Raw genomic sequence first — 18581 nt, 5'->3', positions numbered from 1 at the left:
GAGGAGTTGGGGCGACACATGGAGAGCCAGGGAGCTGTCGGACACAGCTTTCCACACTGTTGCTGGCTCAAGCATTCGAGCCTGCAGCTCGTTTATGCCTTAGTCTCACCTTGAAAATGGGTGACACTTCCATGAGTGCTGGCACGTTCACCCCGGCGTGCTGCCTCCTCCCAGCCCCTGTGGGATTCAGCCGTTGGGAACCTCAACTGCATCAACGCAAAGAGTCCTCCTGGGATCCATGTTTCGATTCAGATTAGCCCTGTTCTGGCTTCACATCCATGTTTCTTCCCTTCCAGGAGGACCGTCGGGAATCAAAGCTGACCCTGCGCCCCCCGAGTCTGGCTGCCCCCTACGCCCCAGTCCAAAACTGGCAGCACCAGCCGGAGAAGCTAATCTTCGAGTCCTGCGGGTACGAGGCCAACGTAAGTGGCTTTTGGCTTGTGGGGGTGGCGAGGATGAGGAGGCTCTGGGCTTGGGTTGTTGTGTTTGGAGTTGTCACGCTTCCTGCCCCTCCCTGGGTGACCTGTCCCTCCCCAGCCGCGGGTGCTTGGCCGCTGGCGGGGCCGTGGCATTGCCGTGGGTTTGACGGGGTTTCCTCCCTGAAGCCTTCAACCTCTCCCCCTCTTCCAAACAGTACTTGGGCTCCATGCTGATCAAAGACCTCCGGGGGACGGAGTCTACGCAGGACGCCTGTGCCAAGATGAGGGTACGGAGGTCACGGGGACACGGGGGGGGATTCGCTCACAGCCTGTGGTGGATGATGTGGAGCGGGAATGGGGGGATCCCAGTGAAGCTGTGGTTCCCCAAATGCTGCAGGTTCCCCGTGAGCAGAGCACGGGCCCAGGCCACCTGAGAGGCTGTGCCGCTGCCGAGCTGCTCTTCCCAGCACTTTTCCCCATGGTGGGAAGGTCTCTGCAGAGGGAGAAATGGGTGTTTTCACTGGGGAAGGGGGTGCTGGGGCCACTTCACGTCCCTGTTCCTTCCCCTCTGCTTCCACCAGGCTTTCTTACTCCTGGTCCAGGACCCCCAAAACCCACCTTTGTGGGCAGTGGCCTGGGGGTTCTCTGGGGTGGTGAAGAAAGGAACATATATTCACAACTGGTCACTTGAATGTTCTTGTTTCTGAAGAAATCCACAGAGCATATGAAGAAGATCCCAACCATAATACTGTCCATCACGTACAAAGGGGTGAAGTTCATTGACGCCTCTAACAAGGTGAGCTTCAGAAGTTGGTGTCTGGAGGGACAAGACCTTCGGTCCCACCTGCCTGGGTGGTTGCAGGTCACATTTAGTGGCTCCAGAAGCCACGGCTGGTCCTGAGGAGCTGCTGGGGCAATGAGAGAGCACCAGGGTGGTGATGGTGACCTGAGTGCCAAAGGCTTGGCAGACTGGCTGCTTGTGGACTGTGTTGCCCTTTATCCCTGCCATGGGAGGGAGCTGGTCTGGCTGGAAGACTCCCCCTCCCTGCCAGGGCCTGTTCTGCTCCCAGCCCCAGGACACACTTGCCATGACCACTGTTTGCCGGGTGTATTTGCCATGCCCAGAAGGGTGACGGGTCCTTGTGGTTGACCCCGGCAGAATGTCATTGCTGAGCACGAGATCCGGAACATCTCCTGCGCTGCTCAGGATCCCGAGGATCTCTGCACGTTCGCCTACATCACCAAGGACCTGCAGACCAGCCACCACTACTGCCACGTCTTCAGCACCGTGGATGTGGTGAGTGGGTTACCTCTTCTCCCAGCACGCTGCCGTCCCTTGCAGTCCACTGGGTTCACGCTCGGCTTTATTGGTAAAGTCATAGACCAGGATCGGGTCAGTTCTAGGGCTCTTTTACCTGTTACTACCCTAAAATATTCATTTTAGAGTCCTGGCTTAAAACGCTTTTACTCCGGAGCTCTGTCGACAAAGAGAGTGTTTGTCTGGCTTCATTACTGCAGTCTCCAGTGCTGAATAAAGCAGGGCAAGAGTTTTTCCCTCCTGGGGAATATGCCATGAAGAAAGCCCTAATACTCTCTCAATTATGTTGAGTGTAATAGGCTGATTTAACAGCCTTTTAATTCACGGAGAGAGCGGAAGCATAACTTGCTTTTATTCTTGGGCAAAATCAGCGGTATGAGACGTTTCAGGTTTTTCTCTTTACAATGCAAAACGTTGCTAAACTGCGATGCCCATGGGGCTGTAGCAGGCTCGCCGGTGGTCCCGCCAGCCGGGGCTGTGTGAGCGGGGAGGCAGCGGGGTGCTGCCCCCCACCGTGGGGCAGGAGCTCAGCGGCTTTGCCAGGGATACGGCAGGATGCGACCTGCTAACGGCAAGGGCTGGGCTCGGCTGAGGTCTGTGTCTCCAGAGCAAGGTGCTGAGAGCAAGGAGTCTGCGGGGCGAGGCAGCCGTACGCAGCTAACGGCTTCGTGTTTTATGTGTTCTCTCCGCAGAACCTGACGTACGAGATCATCCTCACGTTGGGGCAGGCGTTCGAGGTCGCCTACCAGCTGGCCCTCCAAGCCCAGAGAGCAAAGCCTCTGGGTGCTGGAGCAGGAGAAATGATCGAAACAAAATCTTCCAAACCGGTGCCTAAACCACGAGCCGGCATGAGGAAATCTGCAGTACGTATGTGGGGGCCGGGTGCGACCTGCATGGGCTGAGCTGGGATTTCTCTTGGGCACCACACGCTGAAACCTCCCCCTTGGTGGTGGGGGGAGCCCAGACGTGGACAAGGAGCCTGAGGAGCTCTGGGCAGCGCTGGCGCTGCAGCGTCCACGGCTCTGCTGACGGCTCAGGTTGGGCTTCCCCTGGTAGGATGCGGGCAAGCGGAGCTGGAAATAGCTCGGGTGGGATGGGGCTTGAGTGCCCTGCTGGGTCCAGCACAGCATCCCAGGGTGAGATCAGTAGGTGACCTGCGGTTTGCAGCACAGGAGTGCCCCTGTAGCCAAACCCAGCCAAGACTGGAGCTGCTGAGGAGCAGGGACTTGCTGCACAAGCCGTTGCCTTCCTTTAATGTCTCCTTTTGTCTGTGTTCTGCTTGCTCCCCCCGCTCAGGTGCCGCTCCCTCCCGACACTCGCTGTTGTTACTGTCACACCTGTACAACACACCGCCCCTCCTACCTGCCGCTGCAGTCTGTTAGTCCCGGAGCCAAGGTCTTTACCCTCCTTCCTGCCATCTTCCATTACGAACCGACCCGGTGGTGCCCCAGCTGCCGCCGGCCTCCCCGCTTCCCGCCTCTCCTGCTGTGGTCCCGTGTCCTGCCTCGCTGCTGCCTTCCCTCCCCGCTCGTTCCAGGGCCGTGCCAGGGGTTCAGATGAACCCCAGGGACAAACCGCTCGTATCCACCCCTGCTGATGTAGTCCGGCAGCTCTCAGCTAACTGCGTTGCTCTTTCTGGTGGTGTTAACCTTCCTGTAGGATCCTGATTTAGGAGGACAAGATGAAAGAGCCTTGCTTGGTCAGGAGAGTAAATCACGTGGGAGCTCACCTGCCAGGAGCTGTCTCCCTGTCTTTCCCTCTGCCTCTTTTTTTTTTTTTTTTTTTTTTGTTATAGTCCCATCTTTATATCGTTCAATATTTCATGCTTGTTTGAGAGCTGAAGCTGTCGCTAACGGTAATAGGGGCTCGCAGACCTAACACAAGAAGTCATCTCAGGGTGCTGGGTTGAGACTGACGTGACTAGACATGTTTTCGCTGTGAAGGACTTGAACGCCTCCCCAGTGAGAGCTGCTTCCCTGCACACGTGCACGTTTTTGGGATGGGCGTTAGGCAGAGCAGCAGCCTCTCCGTGTTTTGAATCCCTGCTCATTCTGTCCCAGACGCATCGGTGACCTAACAGGCCCTTTCTCTTCTTATTTTCTAGCTGGAGCCCCCTGAAGTGGACCAAGACTCCCAGTCTCATGCCAGTGTCTCCTGGGTCGTGGACCCCAAACAGGACTCCAAGCGGACCCTCAGCACTAAGTATGAGACCACTATCTTCTAAAGCAAACACACCCCGTGTCCACCTAGTCTAACCGTGCCTTTGCGATCTGATCTGTCTGCTGTTCTAAACTCCCTCTTCCTCCAGCTGCTCGCACTGAGCCCCACGTAGGCACTACGTCAAAGGCAGCAGCACTTAGGAGACTGTAGACTTAAACGGCTTTTGTACCTGATCACTACTGAACACTGTGAATTCTCCTTACTCGGAAACAAGGGTAACGCGCTGTTAGATGTCTGTGAGGTGGGAGGTGCAGAGGGATGCAGGCTGGGGGAATCGTGGAGATGTGGATCCAGGAAGGCGCCTGCAGTTTTCACGTCTTTCCCCTCGCTCTGGCACTGTGAATCCCTGGGGCAACGTGACACTCCCCAGGCCTTTTTTTTTCTATTTCACCTTCTTATCCTTGGACTGATGGAGACCTCTTGTCTCTGCGGTGCACGCACCCCCTCCTCCTAGATCCTCTTCCTCCCGACTGAGCCACGGCTGCGTACTGTTCCAGTGAACTCACCCCTCTTCTTCCCTGCCGTTCGAATCGACACTAACCACTGTGATGCTGTCTGCAAATAACACACGTTCACTAGATTTCCTGACGGGGACCTTTGCCCACAGTCTCTCCCCTCAAAGCCTGGAGCAGAAAATCTGTTCCAGCGGGAGTGCTGGGCGTGATCATTCCCACTGTGAGCTCTATCCCCTCTCAGAGATGAGGTGCAGTTTTGGTTGCATGCATTTCAGTCCCTTGTAGGATTTTTTCCCCGCCCCACCCCATAGTCCTGTTTACACTCACCAAACTTCTCGTGAGCTATGGATGTAGTTCTCACTTGGCAGATTGTAAAGGGTTAAGCTTTTAAAGGCACATGTTGTTAGCCCCGTGTTGGGAAGGTGTTTGAGAGGGGCTGGAGGCTGTGCTGTAGAGGTCTGATAAAGCAGGCAGAGCTCTGCTGCGTTCAGCAGGCTTCCTGCAGTTGTACTTTCTTTTTGCCGAAGGGAGAAATGTGATTGAAATCAGTCTGCTGCCGATGCCAAAGCTTGTTTTCAGTCTACAAACCATTGCACGACGAGGGCTATAGGGATCTTGAAACATCTGTTGCCTTCCATGAGAGCGAGGATTTCACTTAGCGATGGCCCTGCGTCAGGGAGCACCTCTGCCTGTTCTGGCTGTTACTCAAGTGTGCGTGTTTGTCCTCTGGGAGACCATCCCCATTTCTCTGTAATCTCCGTAGAAGCAGCTTTTAATTCCAGAATATGACTGGGAATCATTTGCCTGAGACTGCAGGATGCTTGTCACGGGTCGGAGCAGAGCCAGGAGAGGTCTGGGGATGCCGTGTGGTGGTTCACAGTCCCATGAAAGCCCCTACGAAGCGTCCACAGCCCTGCCCCTCGTTCCTTCGCTTGCATTTGCAAAGCTCAAGATGAAACTGAGGAGGAGGAGGAGGATCCGATGACTAAACAGCGTTGGGAGGCAGGACTCGTGCCCCGGTGCTGCCTCTCCCTGACTTGCTCTGTGTCCAAGCAGCTTGGCTTCTCTTTACCTCCGTTTCCCGGCATACGGGCTGGGGACGTACTGACCTACCTCCGGGGGTGCAGGGCTTGCTCCGTTCACAGCAGTTTTAAAACCCTTTAGTGAAAGGTGCTGCAACTTCCACACCGTGGCAGCAAACCCCCGGTGCTCGGCCTCGCTCTCCTGACAGATGAATTATTTAACTCGTGCAGGCGGCCTCGTGGCAAAGCTGCATCTTGGACCCCGACCAGCTCCTCGCCGGCAGCGGCTGTCGTGCCTTTCCCGGGGAGAGGGGCTGAGCAGATGGGGCAGCGGGAGGGGGGCTGCAGCCGTGTGGTGGTTGTTGGGCTGCATGAAACTCTCTGATGTGCCCCTTGACATGAGTGTCTGCGCCCATCCTGGGGTTTGCATCTTGGCAGAATCCCCTCGCAGCCCAGTTTTGGAGTGCTGGTGGTGAGGGTGGGGCAGCAGTAGAGAGCTGTGCAGGAAGGAGGACAGCAGGTACCCGCTCACCTGAGCGTGACGTGTCTGGGTGGGCACCTTAGACATAAATGGGTAAGAGGGTGCGCTCGGATCTCCAGTAAAGCTCCATTTCCAAAACAGCTTTTAGAATTGACCCCAAACCTCCTTTCACAATCACCAGCTGGTATGAGCGGGGAGAGATCAGAAGAGCAGCCCTGGGTTATTTGCACCTGGTATTTAGGGGCTAGAAGAGGCTTATCCGAGTTTTGCTGGGGTTTTAGAGCTGTTGCCTCAAAGCTTCTGTTTCCCCAAACTTGCAGTAAAATCTGATGTTTCAAAATCTTTATTTAGCTCTTTCTCAGGAATGAGTTTGGTCTCCCAAGTCATTGGTGGCTTAATGGCACTTGAGCGGCAAACTGACTTCAAACCGAGGGCCAGGCTAGTAAGAACCCAAGTGAGAGGAGTACGAGGATTGTCTTAGAGAAAAAAAAAAAAAAAAGTAGAAGGAAAGCTCAGTCTAGTACTGATATTTCACGTGCCATGGAGCCCTTCAACAGAGAGCCAGCGCTCCTCTGCCTGCAGACACCGGAGCGCTGCCATGCCACCCTGCCAGCTGAAGTGTTGCGCAGCGTCGTGGTGCTCTGAGAGGTTGGGTTTGGGTTTGATCAGCATCTTCCCAAGCTGTAAGAGTGCCCTGAGGGTTTCCATATCCTTCAAAGAGAAACTGAATCAAGGGTACTGGTGGTAGTGCAGTTCCTGTGGGTAAGCGTCTACTGTGCAGTTGCCCACACACCCCCCCCCCCCCCCCCCCCCCGACTTCAGAGGGTCGGAGCTCTTACAGCTCCCCCGGCGGGGCAGGGCAGGTTCCTCAGCACCTCCCGAACGCGGGTCACTAGAGCATGTGCCTTTGGAAGGGTGACAGTCCGAGCCCGGCTGGGATCCCAGGCAGCCCCACCTAAACTAGAGCTTCCACTGTGTGTCCGTAACCCTCACGGCTGTGTCTCGTCTCCGGGCCGTACGCCTCGTCTTTCCCAGCACTTGTTTTTGTCTGACTCGGAAATCATTCATTCCATTATCTTCCTTTCTGTTTGCCTCTGAAAAGCTGATCTGCGGGCAGCTGTCTCCTACCACGGAAATGTAGTAACGGGGCAGAGACCTAAGAAGCAGTGGCCTGCTGACACGAAGATCATCTCCACCTGGCACTGGTGTCTGCCCCGGAGCGGGTGCATGGCTGCTCGGTGAGGGCTCCCAGAGCAGAGGGGGGACAGGGATCCCAGCCACCAGCTGAGGAAAAGCAGCTCCCTCCATTTCTAGCAAAGGAAAGTTGAAACTTCCGAGGCCGAGAGCGATGTCACCTTTTCTAGTTTGAGACAAACGTCTTTCAATACGTTTCTTTTTTAACGTGCGAAATGATACCGAGCAAATCCAGTTCACGGTTTAAATGTGGCACTGCAGTTTTTTGGTGAGGAAAACAAAAATTATATATATATATATATATCTCTATCTCCTTATTTACTGAGAATCCACGCAGTCCGGCAAGGAGTACAGTAGAAAGTCTTAGCAGTGGGAGTGGTGTGCGCATCTCTAATGGTACTTAAATCTGCTTCAATTCTGGGTGAACAGTAGAGAACGCCAAATTCTTGGAAATAACTTCCTCCAGTGTGAGAAGCCTTGCAGGGTAAGTCTGCATCCTTTGTTTTCAAAGCTACTCCACACTTTTCTAGCAAATGGAATAATGTAAGGAAAAGAGTCTGCAAAGGATCTTTCACCCCAGAGTGGTTGTGGCCAAGTATTACCGATGGTACAAAGCTTCCTTCCCCTACAGAGAACTGTTGCATTGCAGTACTTGACATTTCTATGGCAAGGACACAATTTCTTCCCATTTACGCACTGAATACCTGGAGACGACTCCCTTCTCCAGCCTCTTGTGCACCTGTCTTGTTTTTACATGCAGTTATGCCCTGAAGAGTTGGGTTGGTTTTGGTTTGGGTTTTTTTTAAGGTATATTCAATTGTGATTTAGCACTTTTTTGATACTAGCTCATTATTTAATCAGTGCAAGTTTCAGAAGATGAACAAATAAGGAGTTAAATTCTGGGCATTACACTGAAACAGTCCATCCCCGAGGATCAGTCGTTTCAACCGGAGGATGGTTTGGCCCCCGTCTAAGTCCGGTATCCCCAGATACCACCATCTCGAAGGTGCTGTGTGCTTACTTTTCTTTCAAATTACCAGAGTATTTAACATTTTGGCTGTGACTGATGTGTTTTCACACTACTGTTCCCCTCAAGGGCGAGATGTTAAAATGGATGTGATTTTAATTCTTCAGACGCAAAAATACAACGCAGCCTGTTTGTGACCACCTCGACAGGCATCGCGATGGTTGGGGATGTGGTGCCCTGCTGCTTTACTAGAGTGATATGCCTGAATAATTTCTGTTTTAACTCCAGTTGCTGCTGTATGTCAGGATTTCATTTAGTCTCTCTAACCAGTAAGGCTGGGAGAGAAGGGAACCGTAATCCCAAGGGCATAGACCTGTAAATGATTAGGAGGGGGAAGTGGAGGTGGATTTTTTTTTTGAAGTCGATGAATTTAGGAAACCTAACATTCCTTGTTATGCATATGTTGCAATTCATACTGGTGTAAGTGTAAATATTTGGTGTGTTGGCAACAAGTCTTTTTGGAGAGATTGCAAATTGAACCTCTGCTTGGGAGGAGGGACACCTTTCTTTTTTTGATGCATGAGCTTTTTGAAGGTTGGCTTGGAGGTGACGTGGTGATGAAGACTCCTATCTTCAGGGGACTGGGCTCCGTGACCCTGGTGGTCCTTTCCAGTCCTGTATGTAATCCTGTGGTTGTCTTTAGTGATCCAACAGTTCTTTAGCCAGATACTCTTTCTCACTTCACGGACAAAGCAGTCGTTTGGGCAGTGCATCTCCCCTTTCTTTTCGATGGGTTTTCTCAAGGTTCTTGTGCTGGAGGCTGATCCTGGACTGTGCCAGTCACTGACTCCCAGTCATCTGTTAACCCTTCCCTTCCACAGTATTCTGGCTCTTCCTCCCTCCAGGGTTTTGTGGCATCTGGAGGAAAGGGCCCTAAATTTCTGGTGCTCAGTAAGACTTTGAATCAAAACACATCTGCTGTATTACCAGCCTGGGAAGAGGTGGTGCTGCCCTGGGCCTTGTTGCCCTCTGTAGGGCCGGGTTGTATTTCACAGACTGTGGTTTGTGCGTGGCACGAGTCCAAGCTGAGAACTCCAGAGAAGTAAACTAAGATGCAGTTGTTGTCTTTTTTTATATAGGAGGGGATGATTCTTTTTTTTTTTTTTCAAATTGAAACTGCTTTATCCTTTTTTTGTATTTACAAAAAGCTAATCTTAGCTGTTCAGCTGTCTTTCAACTTGCTTTGAGATCATTCTTTTTAGAAGAAATTATGCAATTTTTGCGGGGTACGTGCCTGTCCCCCTCCTGGGGAGAAGATACGGCACCTTCCAGGAGGTACCTCTAGGGAAATGTCTGTTCCTTCACGAGGCTGCTGAGACACAGACCCGATGCCAAATAGTCCCCCCGCACGCATCCAGTTCTGGGTGCAGCTGAAGTGGAGTCAGTTGCTTTAATGCTCCTTCTGCCCCACTTCAGAAGTTTCTAGCAGCAGAATCTCCCCTGGCTTGCTTCTGCTCACCTCATCTCCACGCAATTAGATCTTTATTTTAGAGCAAGCACGGTGGTTGCAATGCTGTCTTGTTGCAAAAGGTCTCCCTTTTGGGTCTCACTGGACAGTACTTAGTGTCTTTCCCCCCCCCCAAAAAAAAAGAAAGTAATTGTGCTGCTCTTGCAAAGTCAATCTAGCTCAAACATTTTCCTTACCCATGGAAGAATAACCTGAGATTCCCTAACAGGGCAGAGAACAGTCAAGTTCAGTTTGCAATGTAGACATTTTTGCTAATTGTGATGTATGGCAGTGGGACTGATTTGTAATACAAATGTTATTTAATCTGTCTGTATTTTGATACTTGAATTTCCTTTTATTTCCTGTATATACAATTGTTAATCTGTTCAAATTTGTCTGAATTTTAAAACATCTTGTGGTACCAAACATAACCAATCTGTGCAACAACATAGACTGACCTCACTACAACAAGGCGAGATTGTAAATATTCCTGGGCTTCCAGCAGTCGTTTTGTTGTTTTCATAATTGTACAACTTAGAACAGACTGAATTAATAAACAAACTTAGACACGCATTCGTCCCGTTGTCACTGTGACCTCAGCGTTACACCAACACTTCTCGTCCTCGTCCCAGACCCGACCTGCAAAGGTAAGAGAAAAGGGGTGAGCAGCTTTGTGGTGTGTTTAGTCTCAGTCTAGCACCATCCTTGTAAAGCCTAGGATCAAGGAAAGGTCAGAGCAGGGGGCAGAGACGCAGGTTTGTGCTGCCCTGAGGCGTGCTGGCTGCAGAGGAGTCACTGTGGTCGAAGCTGCTCTTGCTGCAGTTAGTTGTAAGCATCCCCAATACTGAATACTCAGTTCTTTTTAACCAAACTAATTTATGCATGAAAACACATCCACATGTTCTGTTAAAGGCAGACTGAGCCATAGCACAACGCTTTGTGTTCTCCACGTGATGGTGGGAAAAGCTCATTTTTACCCCCAAACGAGCAGGACTGATCCCTTGGGGACTGCCAGGACATGAATTTACTCATGACAAACACTAAAATCACTTTTCTGCAGCACAGCAGCAACTGATTCATGTAACAACTCTTAACAGTCTGGGCAGCCATTGTATATAGTATTTACCCGGCAAAGATTTCTGGCTTGCCAAGAAGTAGGACATTTTCATTATGTAAAATTAGAGCAAGAAATCCAGACACTTAAATACAGGTTAAAGTTCAGATTTTCATGTCAAGTAAAATCTGACTGATGTAAAATATTAAATACACCAGGGATTGCTAAATTTATACCATATGTTCCATTTCTAATAATTCAGTAAGTCAGGTTTTCAAGCTAACATTGAAATATATTGAGCAATTTTTATAATTTTATATACCGTGTGGCTTTATCAAATGCAAACAGTGTCCCTGGGCTGTGACTAACGTTTCAGCAAAGTAGGTTACAGGCCCATGGCAGAATTAACACCTTGAATTAAAAAAAGCCTTGAGCTGCACTGTGGTTTTATGAGCTCCACATCCCATCACCTTCCCCGTCAAATAGTGGCAGGGTTTTTTGGGAAAAAAGCCACTACCTTTTGTAGTTCAGAGGTTTATTCAGATCCTGACAGGCTGAGAGTCACTTCCCAGTAGTGATGCTGGCCCCAGTGGATTTGTCTGATTTTTATGAGCTGCGGCATGATTTGAGGAACCGTTGGAGAAGGAGCTCTGCCCCTGCCCGGTCTGTGGTGGAGATGATCAGAAAGAATCCATCCCTGCATGTGGGAGAAGCACCTTCCTGAGAATTTCCAGGTAGTGCCGTCCAAACAGCTGCCTGCTGTGACGGATTGTGCTTCCAAACCTGCACCCAACTTCCAGCAGCTCTTCCTGAATGGGATCGAGGCCCTTTGGGAAACGTTTGAGAACTCTGTTCATCGGGGGAGATGAAAAGACTGAGGAAGGAGTGAATCCACTGCTCTGTTGGGAGCAAAAGTATGGAAACAGGAAAAAAAAAAAAAAGAAAAAAAATCAACAATCAGCCTTTGCACAGAAAGCTAATTTTGAGAGAAAAGCTTCTCGGGCAGTCGAGCAGATCTGAGGACGGCCACGGCGTGGCAGGATGTTGTGGACAAGTAGCTCTGGCTGGATTCAGGGACACAGTGGATTAACATATTCCTCTTCCAAATACTAAGCAGATGAAACAGCATCAAGCACAGGAACCGAGGTGAAACTGTGACACAAGGGGAGCACTCGAGTATCGGGTGTACTCGCCTTGGTTTCACTTTGTCCTGGGTAGCTGCTTCTAACCATGGCTGGTTGCTGGGGTACTGGGTGGAAGGACTAAAGAAGGGTCACATCCATCAAACCACCTGCTCAAGTGGAGCAGGTCAACAGTAAAGATTTTTCACCCACTCTGAGAGTTTTTGTACTGCACTTGGAAGTGTCAAGCATCTTAGAAGCGTAATGGAATATAGAACTTCAGAGCCCAGGATTTATCTTGCTGCCGCAGCAGCGTTTTGACTCAAGAAGCCTGTCTGAGGAACACAGAGCTGAGATTCAACCACCCGGCTGCCTCAGATGTTCTCACACCTGAAGTGGAAAATGTTGATAGTGGCCAAGAGCCCAGGCAAGACGCAGGTTGGATTTTTAGACACAGAGCGGGGAAGGTTGTCTAGTTCTGCAGCTTCTAATGCCACGGCGTCGGTGAGTCACAGCCATCACACGCTGCCCAGCCTGTAGTTTATCGAGGTTTGGGTTAGGCTATTAATTCAGCCTTCTGAATTACATCAAAACAAAATACCTTGCTCTGACATGGAAAGAATAAACCCAAATAAACAGTGTGGTGGAGTCCACAGGGGCTGGGAAGGATACTTAACTAGATGAAGCAGTGGGCAGGAAGAGCCTCACCTTATTTTCATAGCTGATAAAAGCTAGTCTTCCATGTGGAAATAATCTTTCCTGTAGTGTACTAGCTGCCTGTGGCACTGCAGTCTGACGTGGAGTTAGCGTTCAGAGTACTAATAAAAGGTCAGAATAACCAGCTCTTATCCAAACCATTTGAATAAATATTTTGATGGTGCAGCATTATAGGGCAGCTGGTTAGCTGAATACCAAGCAGTGCACTCTCTAGGGATAAATATTATTTAAAGATCTTAGCATGGTGCTTTAGTACAGCCAGTGATTCAGCTCTCGCTCCGTGTCCTAGCCTGAAGATTTCAACACTCCCCAGGAAGAGACCTTGCACTTGGGCCTGGTTAGCTTTTAGCAAGGATGGGAGGGTTTAAGAGATTTTTCAAAGCAATTACTGTTTGGGAGTGTTTCAGGGTGGAATAGGAAAATCAAGGCAATTTCTAAACCTAGCTTCCCTGACCCTCCTCTCCTGTGCAGACCGTGGAGGGGCCAGACCCTGACCTCAGCTCCCTCCCTCAAGCACTTCTGCTCGGTGCAGGGAGTGTGCTCATACTGATCCTAGAGCTGTCCTGGTGCTCCAGAGTTGTGGCCTAGGAGTGCAAAGTGACTTCAAGGTCGAGTTAGACAAGCTCAGAGACTCACCAGTGACGTGTCAGACTGTGTTGCCCTTGACTGTGACGGTTTTTTCTCTGGCCTCTGGGGAAGCCCATTCAGCAGTGGTACAAGCCGGGTAACTGCGAGAGTCCTGCTGCCTTCCCGGAGCACCCGGTCACTGGTGGCTTCTAAAGCTTCTTCACACCTAAATCGTACAAAGGGACATGGACTCTGGTCACAACACGTGCTGGGTGGGGAAGGGCTATTGCAGGCACGGGGAGGGAAGCGTCTCCACACAGGACAGCCAACGCTCAGCCAGAGCTCTGTGAACTCTTCCCCGCCTGGCTCTTTGGCAAGCACTGGGCTGCCCTGTGGCCAACTCATGCAATAGTGATCAGCACTACTAATTTTCCCCTCTAATCAAGAAGGGACTATTGCTTTAGAGAGTTAACTCCCAGCCAAAAAGGCTGTCTGGCTTCCGCCTCCTTGCAGACCTGGCTGCTATTTGGATCTCCAATCCACTTCCACTCCCAGGGGAGATTCCTGCTGCTCATCCCACAACCAACCAACTCTTCTCCTTCTGGAAAAGAAAACTCAAAGTAACCCACCTGGTACAAGATAGCCCTTCCAAGAGGACCTTTGTTACCCATCTCGGCCCAGCTACAAACACAGGTGAACCACTGAAGGTGCTTCCATGGCCCTGGTCACCAGCAGGACTGCAGCCCTGATGGTAAACTGATTCACCTGCACTTGTTCTTCCTCCAGTCGGGCCTGATCCCTAAACAGTGTCTGAACAGAAACCAAATCAGGCTGTGGGCTGTAGAAACAGCAGCTGTGGTAACTCAGCAGATCTCAAGCCACAGAGCAGGGCTGTAATGTCCCTGTAAAGCTGAGTGGAAGACAGCTGCCTGGCAGCAGGGACGTTTAGTTTTGTGAAAAATCCAATTTGTTTCACATAAGGAAAAAACCCACGTGCAGTGACTTGTGGTGTAGAGGGGACAGTCTGGCCAGTTCCTTCTACAAAAGATGCAGAATCGGTCCATTTGTTCCTTTTGTCTATGAAAAAGCTCTAAAGGTGCCCAAGCACTTCTCCTACCTCAGGGTATTCCTTTTGCCCAGGCTCCCAGCGGAGCAGATTCACGTCTCCTCGATTCAGTGACTTGGCAGAGTTGTGCTACGGCTGCTGCCCCCATCGCACGCCTGCGAGGACACGGACACTTCTGCTGCTGCTTGGCCCTGCCTCTCTCCTCTCTGACCCCCACTGCCTGCAACAGGGTAACAAAAATGGACCTTTATAGGAAGAGATGGTCAGGCCAAGTCAGTAAGAAGCAGGTGTGGGATGTTGCAGGCCGAAGGGACGTGCATTTGGAAGGCAAAGGCATCGTGCTGGCTCCTGGACGGTGGGGAATGGCTTTCACCATCACTAACACACAGCATGAACGTCCTGCTGCCAGGGCACAGCATTAGACTACTGAGACTGGTATCCAGAGAACATTACACTGGATTTCAGTCGCCAAGCAGCACCTTTAACAGAGTCTGATGAAGGAAAGAGGCAGCCAGAGAGAAATCCTCTACAGCCTAGCAAAAAAAAAAAAAAAAAAAAAAAAAAAAAGATGTCTACATCAAATGCAGGTTTTGCTTTTTAAATATGCCTATATGCCTCCTAACAGTGTTTTGCTCATTCCTCTGAGGATCTCGAAACACTTTAAACTCGTGAGAGCTTACAGCTCCTCATAAGAAAACTCTTAGCTCTGTCTGATGCATGCAGAAAGTGAAGCACACTAGTAACTTCCTTTCTGCAAGGTGAGTGAAGAGCCTTGAAGAAGGGACCCAGGAATCCTCCAGCTTTCAGAGGTATTTCTCTCATCTGTTACTGAGCACGTGATGAAAGCATCAGCTTTGGGATACTCTGGTTCCCTTTTAGGCCTTTAACAGCTCCTGTAGTGGCAGTTCTCCTCTGCCTTCCCCAGTGACTTACAAGGCAGCTTCTCCAAGAGTTCCTGGAAGTTCTTCCCTTCATATGGGACGTTGTGCTCTTGCAGACTCTGGATGGTAAAGTCCAGCATATCCATTTTCATCAGGCCCAACACCTGGAAAGTCTCCCTGGGATGAGACACAGTGAATTGAAGGTTTAATACTGCAGTAAATGCTGTAATTGGGGCCATTCTAGAATGCTGAGAAAGGGGAATTCAGATCCTCTGACTTGATTCTGTTTTCTTACAAAAGGTTGTTCAGTTGAATTGGAGTTGTCCCTAAAAATTACTAGATGAACCAGATTTACTTCACCAAAGACTCTTCTACTGTCTAAATTGCAGCTGGGCAACAGGAATATGTCTACAATGAAAAAAAAAAAACAAAAAAAGGAAACTGTAGCTCAGAATGCATGAAAGGGTCCTTGCGCCGTAATTCCAAGGCAGTTTCCTCTTAACCCCATGTTTCGTTGTTGAAGGTTTTTCTGGTCTGCGTAGACCCAGACAGTCAGCGTCGCCCACCTGAGCAGCTGAGCTGGGTCTGGGGGGCTCTGCAGCCCTCGTACTTCCTCACCTCGCAGGGGCACATGTGCCATTGTGCCAAGGACGGCCATGGTGAGCCCACGGACACCCAGAGCCCCCGGCCCAGCCGCCTGCCGAACCAACTCCCTGCCCAAGGCCTCTTCAATCTGGCTTCACAGCTGGTTGTGCCATGGCAGCAGCAGCGAGAGCGTGGCCTGCCCAGAAAAGCAACAATCTCTTTTTTTTCTGGGAACTCAACAGTTCTCCAGAGTTACTCAACAGGAACCAATACTGGCTTGTACTGAGACTAAACTAACTACTCACTACACAAATTCTGGGGCACACGAGCGCTTTAAGGGAGTGCTCAACTCCAATGACTCACTTCAGGGTGTCTGGCCACTGTTTCAAATCTTGCAAAACCTCCTTTACTGTCATGCATAAAAGAAGGGAGTTAGCTGTCTGGAGTCTGATGGGAAAGCACAGATTGAAAAAGCAAACTACACACAGCTTCACACCCTGCTAAGAACATGGCTTTTAGTGCTAAACCATGTTCTTATTCACTACATATTGTACACTTAAATAGGAGATACAGCTCCTCATACAACTAAAAAGATGTCTTTGGATAGAGAATTGCAGTTTTTGTTTGGCAGACAGTATACTGGGAATGGCCTATGGCTGTTACTATAACCAACAGTCCAAACAAAGGCTTTCCACCCTTTTGGTAGATTATGTGTTTAAAGATCTGGGACCAGAGAATGAGTTTCCTTCTCAGACAGGTTTTAGAAGGTGCAGTTGTGTAACCTGTGTTTCTATAAACTAAAGGGAGCCTATTTTCTCCTCCCTCTTACGCATGTTCACGTAGGAATACTGGATGTCAGGGGTGAGGTGATGATTCAGCGAAGACTAATTCTACGGTGACCATCTTCTCTGGTTCAGGAACAACTCACCCCTTACCTCCTGCAGCAGCTGGATTCCCTGTGCAGTCTGTGGGACTAGCAGAGAGCTGTTCCTGCAGGCTGTCCCAGAAGGCTTTGTGCAAGGTCTCCTTCACTCGGTTTTCCAGGCTAAGAAAGAAGAGAGAGGGGAGGGGTTTTCTATTAACATCAGACAAATACAACTTCACAGTTTGATGGGACCTTTCCTCTTGGCTTTCATTGCAGTTCACGTCTTTGCAAATTTTCTTCTCTTTGCTCCTAACTGGCAGCAATACACCTCACCCTTCCCTATCTCATGGATATCTCAGCCAGAATTTTCTAAAGTGGAACTCCTTCCTTTCAACCCTGTTCATAACATGCAGCACTTAACCTGTCTTAACTGAGGGGTAAGAAGAGCATAGCGTTTTTCAAGGAAACTCCCCAAGCCCTCAGAGAAGATGAACAGAATGTTTTCCTATCTAGTGCGTGTTCTCACAATGAGAGAACTTCAGTTGCTTAAACAGATCTTCAGCTAAAACACAGACGCCTCAGAGGAGGCCTCCACTGAAAACTCTGCTTTGTTCATGTCAAAGTCACACCTTACGCAGCTGAAGCCTCTAAATCTTTCAATATTAGTGAGTCATATCTGACACTCGTCATATTTAAGTACTTCTTAGTAAAGCATGAAGCAATGAATAAATAAAACAAGCTCCAACATTTTATTTCAGGAGCTAGCTTATTTTCTTGTTACTTATACAGTCAGATCCAAACCCACCGCCCTTCCACACTCTCACGTTTTCTGCAATGTGACAGAGAGAAGCCAAGCCAGAATATATAATACACTCACATATATACACACACACCCCTGTCTGGGGAGAAGCTGCCCGCTTGCAGTTTGAAGTCACTGTTGAGTACAATTTTGTGCACAGGGGTCAACTTGGAAATGTCATTAGCTATTCCTGGAGCTTGCTCACGGAGAAAACTTGTGGAAGGCTGCCTGCAGAAAAGCAGAATAAAAGTGAACGACCGAAGGAATGCTGCCTACAGTCTTGTGAGAGATGCGGGTTTTAACAAAATTACTAAACTTTGAAGTGACTAAGTGGAAATATGCAGATTTCCCTAGAGACCGTATATCGCTCTTTCTGTCGGTGCGAAGGGACCCTCCTCCTCCTCCTCCTCCTCCTCCTCAGCGCTCCCCACAGCGCCCAGCCGAGCGCGGAGCCCCGCGGGCCGCTCCCACGGAGCGCGGCTGACACCTAGTGACGGCCGGGAGGGCGGAAAGCGCCGCCACTTCATTCCGGTGAACGCCGAATTAAATATTCCAATGTTAATATGGAATCCCATTTGCATATCGGCGGCAGGGCCGGGGGGAAAGCCCCGAGGCCCGCACGGTACGATGGCCCCGGCACGCCGCCGCTTACCCCCGCTCCGACCCCCCCCCCCCCTTTCCCCGTACCGGGTGGCGGGTCGGGAACCGGCAGCGCGTCGCCGCGGGGCCCGCCGTCCTCCCGCGGGGGGTGCTCGGGGCCGGGGCTCGGCGGGGCCCGGGGCTGCGTCTCTCTCCTCACGGAACCGCCATTAGCGCCGCGGCGCCGGCCCGCCGCCCCTTCGAACGGGGCCGTACCACGGCGCGGCTGCCGAGGGGGGGCCGAGCCCGCCGCCGTTGCTCGGGGGGCGGCCCGCGCTCAGCCTCGGTCAGCGCCAGATCACCGCCGCCGCTCCGCGGGGCGCCGAGGGGAGCCGCCACGTCCCGGTCGCGGCCTCGCGGAGGGAGCGCGGTGGTTCGAGCACCCCCCCCCGCGCCGATGGGCCGCGCCGCGCTCTGGGGAGTTCCCTGGGGCCCGCGGGGCGGGTCGGCGAGCTGAGGGCTCTGAGGTCTGTGAGGGGTTTAGTGCCTGTGAGCTGCCAGGGTGTGAGCCCGAGACCTGCCGGCGGGCGTGGAGGGAAAATGGCAACTCGGTACCACAGAATGATCCGGGTTGGAAAAGCCCTTGCAGCTCCTCCAGTGCCACCATGACCCTCCCCCTGACCGTTCCCAACTCCCCCAGATCCCTCAGCGCTGGCTCAGCCCGACTCTTCAACCCCCCCAGGGATCCCGGGGACTCCCCCCTG

The 18581-nt window shown here is 51.1% G+C and overlaps 2 protein-coding genes across 9 annotated transcripts in view; one reads left to right on the top strand and one right to left on the bottom strand.

The window, feature by feature from the left end:
• Positions 1-10156, top strand: part of ANKS1A (ankyrin repeat and sterile alpha motif domain containing 1A) — a 110033-nt gene extending 99877 nt beyond the window's left edge. For 4 of the 8 annotated variants that reach the window (XM_074925658.1, XM_074925661.1, XM_074925663.1 and 1 more), the window contains 6 exons: positions 297-422; positions 635-706; positions 1129-1215; positions 1579-1716; positions 2430-2600; positions 3842-10156. In XM_074925658.1, coding sequence (XP_074781759.1) covers positions 297-422; positions 635-706; positions 1129-1215; positions 1579-1716; positions 2430-2600; positions 3842-3961 — 714 coding nt within the window. In that variant the 3' untranslated portion in view covers positions 3962-10156. Of the gene's footprint in view, positions 1-296; positions 423-634; positions 707-1128; positions 1216-1578; positions 1717-2429; positions 2605-3841 lie in introns of all 8 variants that reach the window. The other 4 variants (XM_074925659.1, XM_074925660.1, XM_074925664.1 and 1 more) reach the window with 4 other exon arrangements.
• On the bottom strand, positions 10113-17819 carry TCP11 (t-complex 11). The gene is given in 16 exon segments (XM_074925824.1): positions 10113-10222; positions 11155-11474; positions 11476-11536; positions 13023-13059; positions 13112-13268; positions 13672-13759; positions 13762-13852; positions 14160-14221; positions 14224-14328; positions 14997-15166; positions 15556-15770; positions 16510-16537; positions 16539-16619; positions 17329-17425; positions 17428-17466; positions 17597-17819. Coding segments are annotated over 15 exon segments (1611 nt in total). The 3' UTR covers positions 10113-10222; positions 11155-11317.
• Between the last annotated feature and the right edge of the window lie 762 nt (positions 17820-18581).

The sequence above is a fragment of the Athene noctua genome, chromosome 23, assembly GCF_965140245.1.
Source record: "Athene noctua chromosome 23, bAthNoc1.hap1.1, whole genome shotgun sequence".
Lineage (NCBI taxonomy): Eukaryota > Metazoa > Chordata > Aves > Strigiformes > Strigidae > Athene > Athene noctua.
Note: the sequence above shows the minus strand (reverse complement) of the source record. Positions and strands in the feature narration are given on the sequence as shown.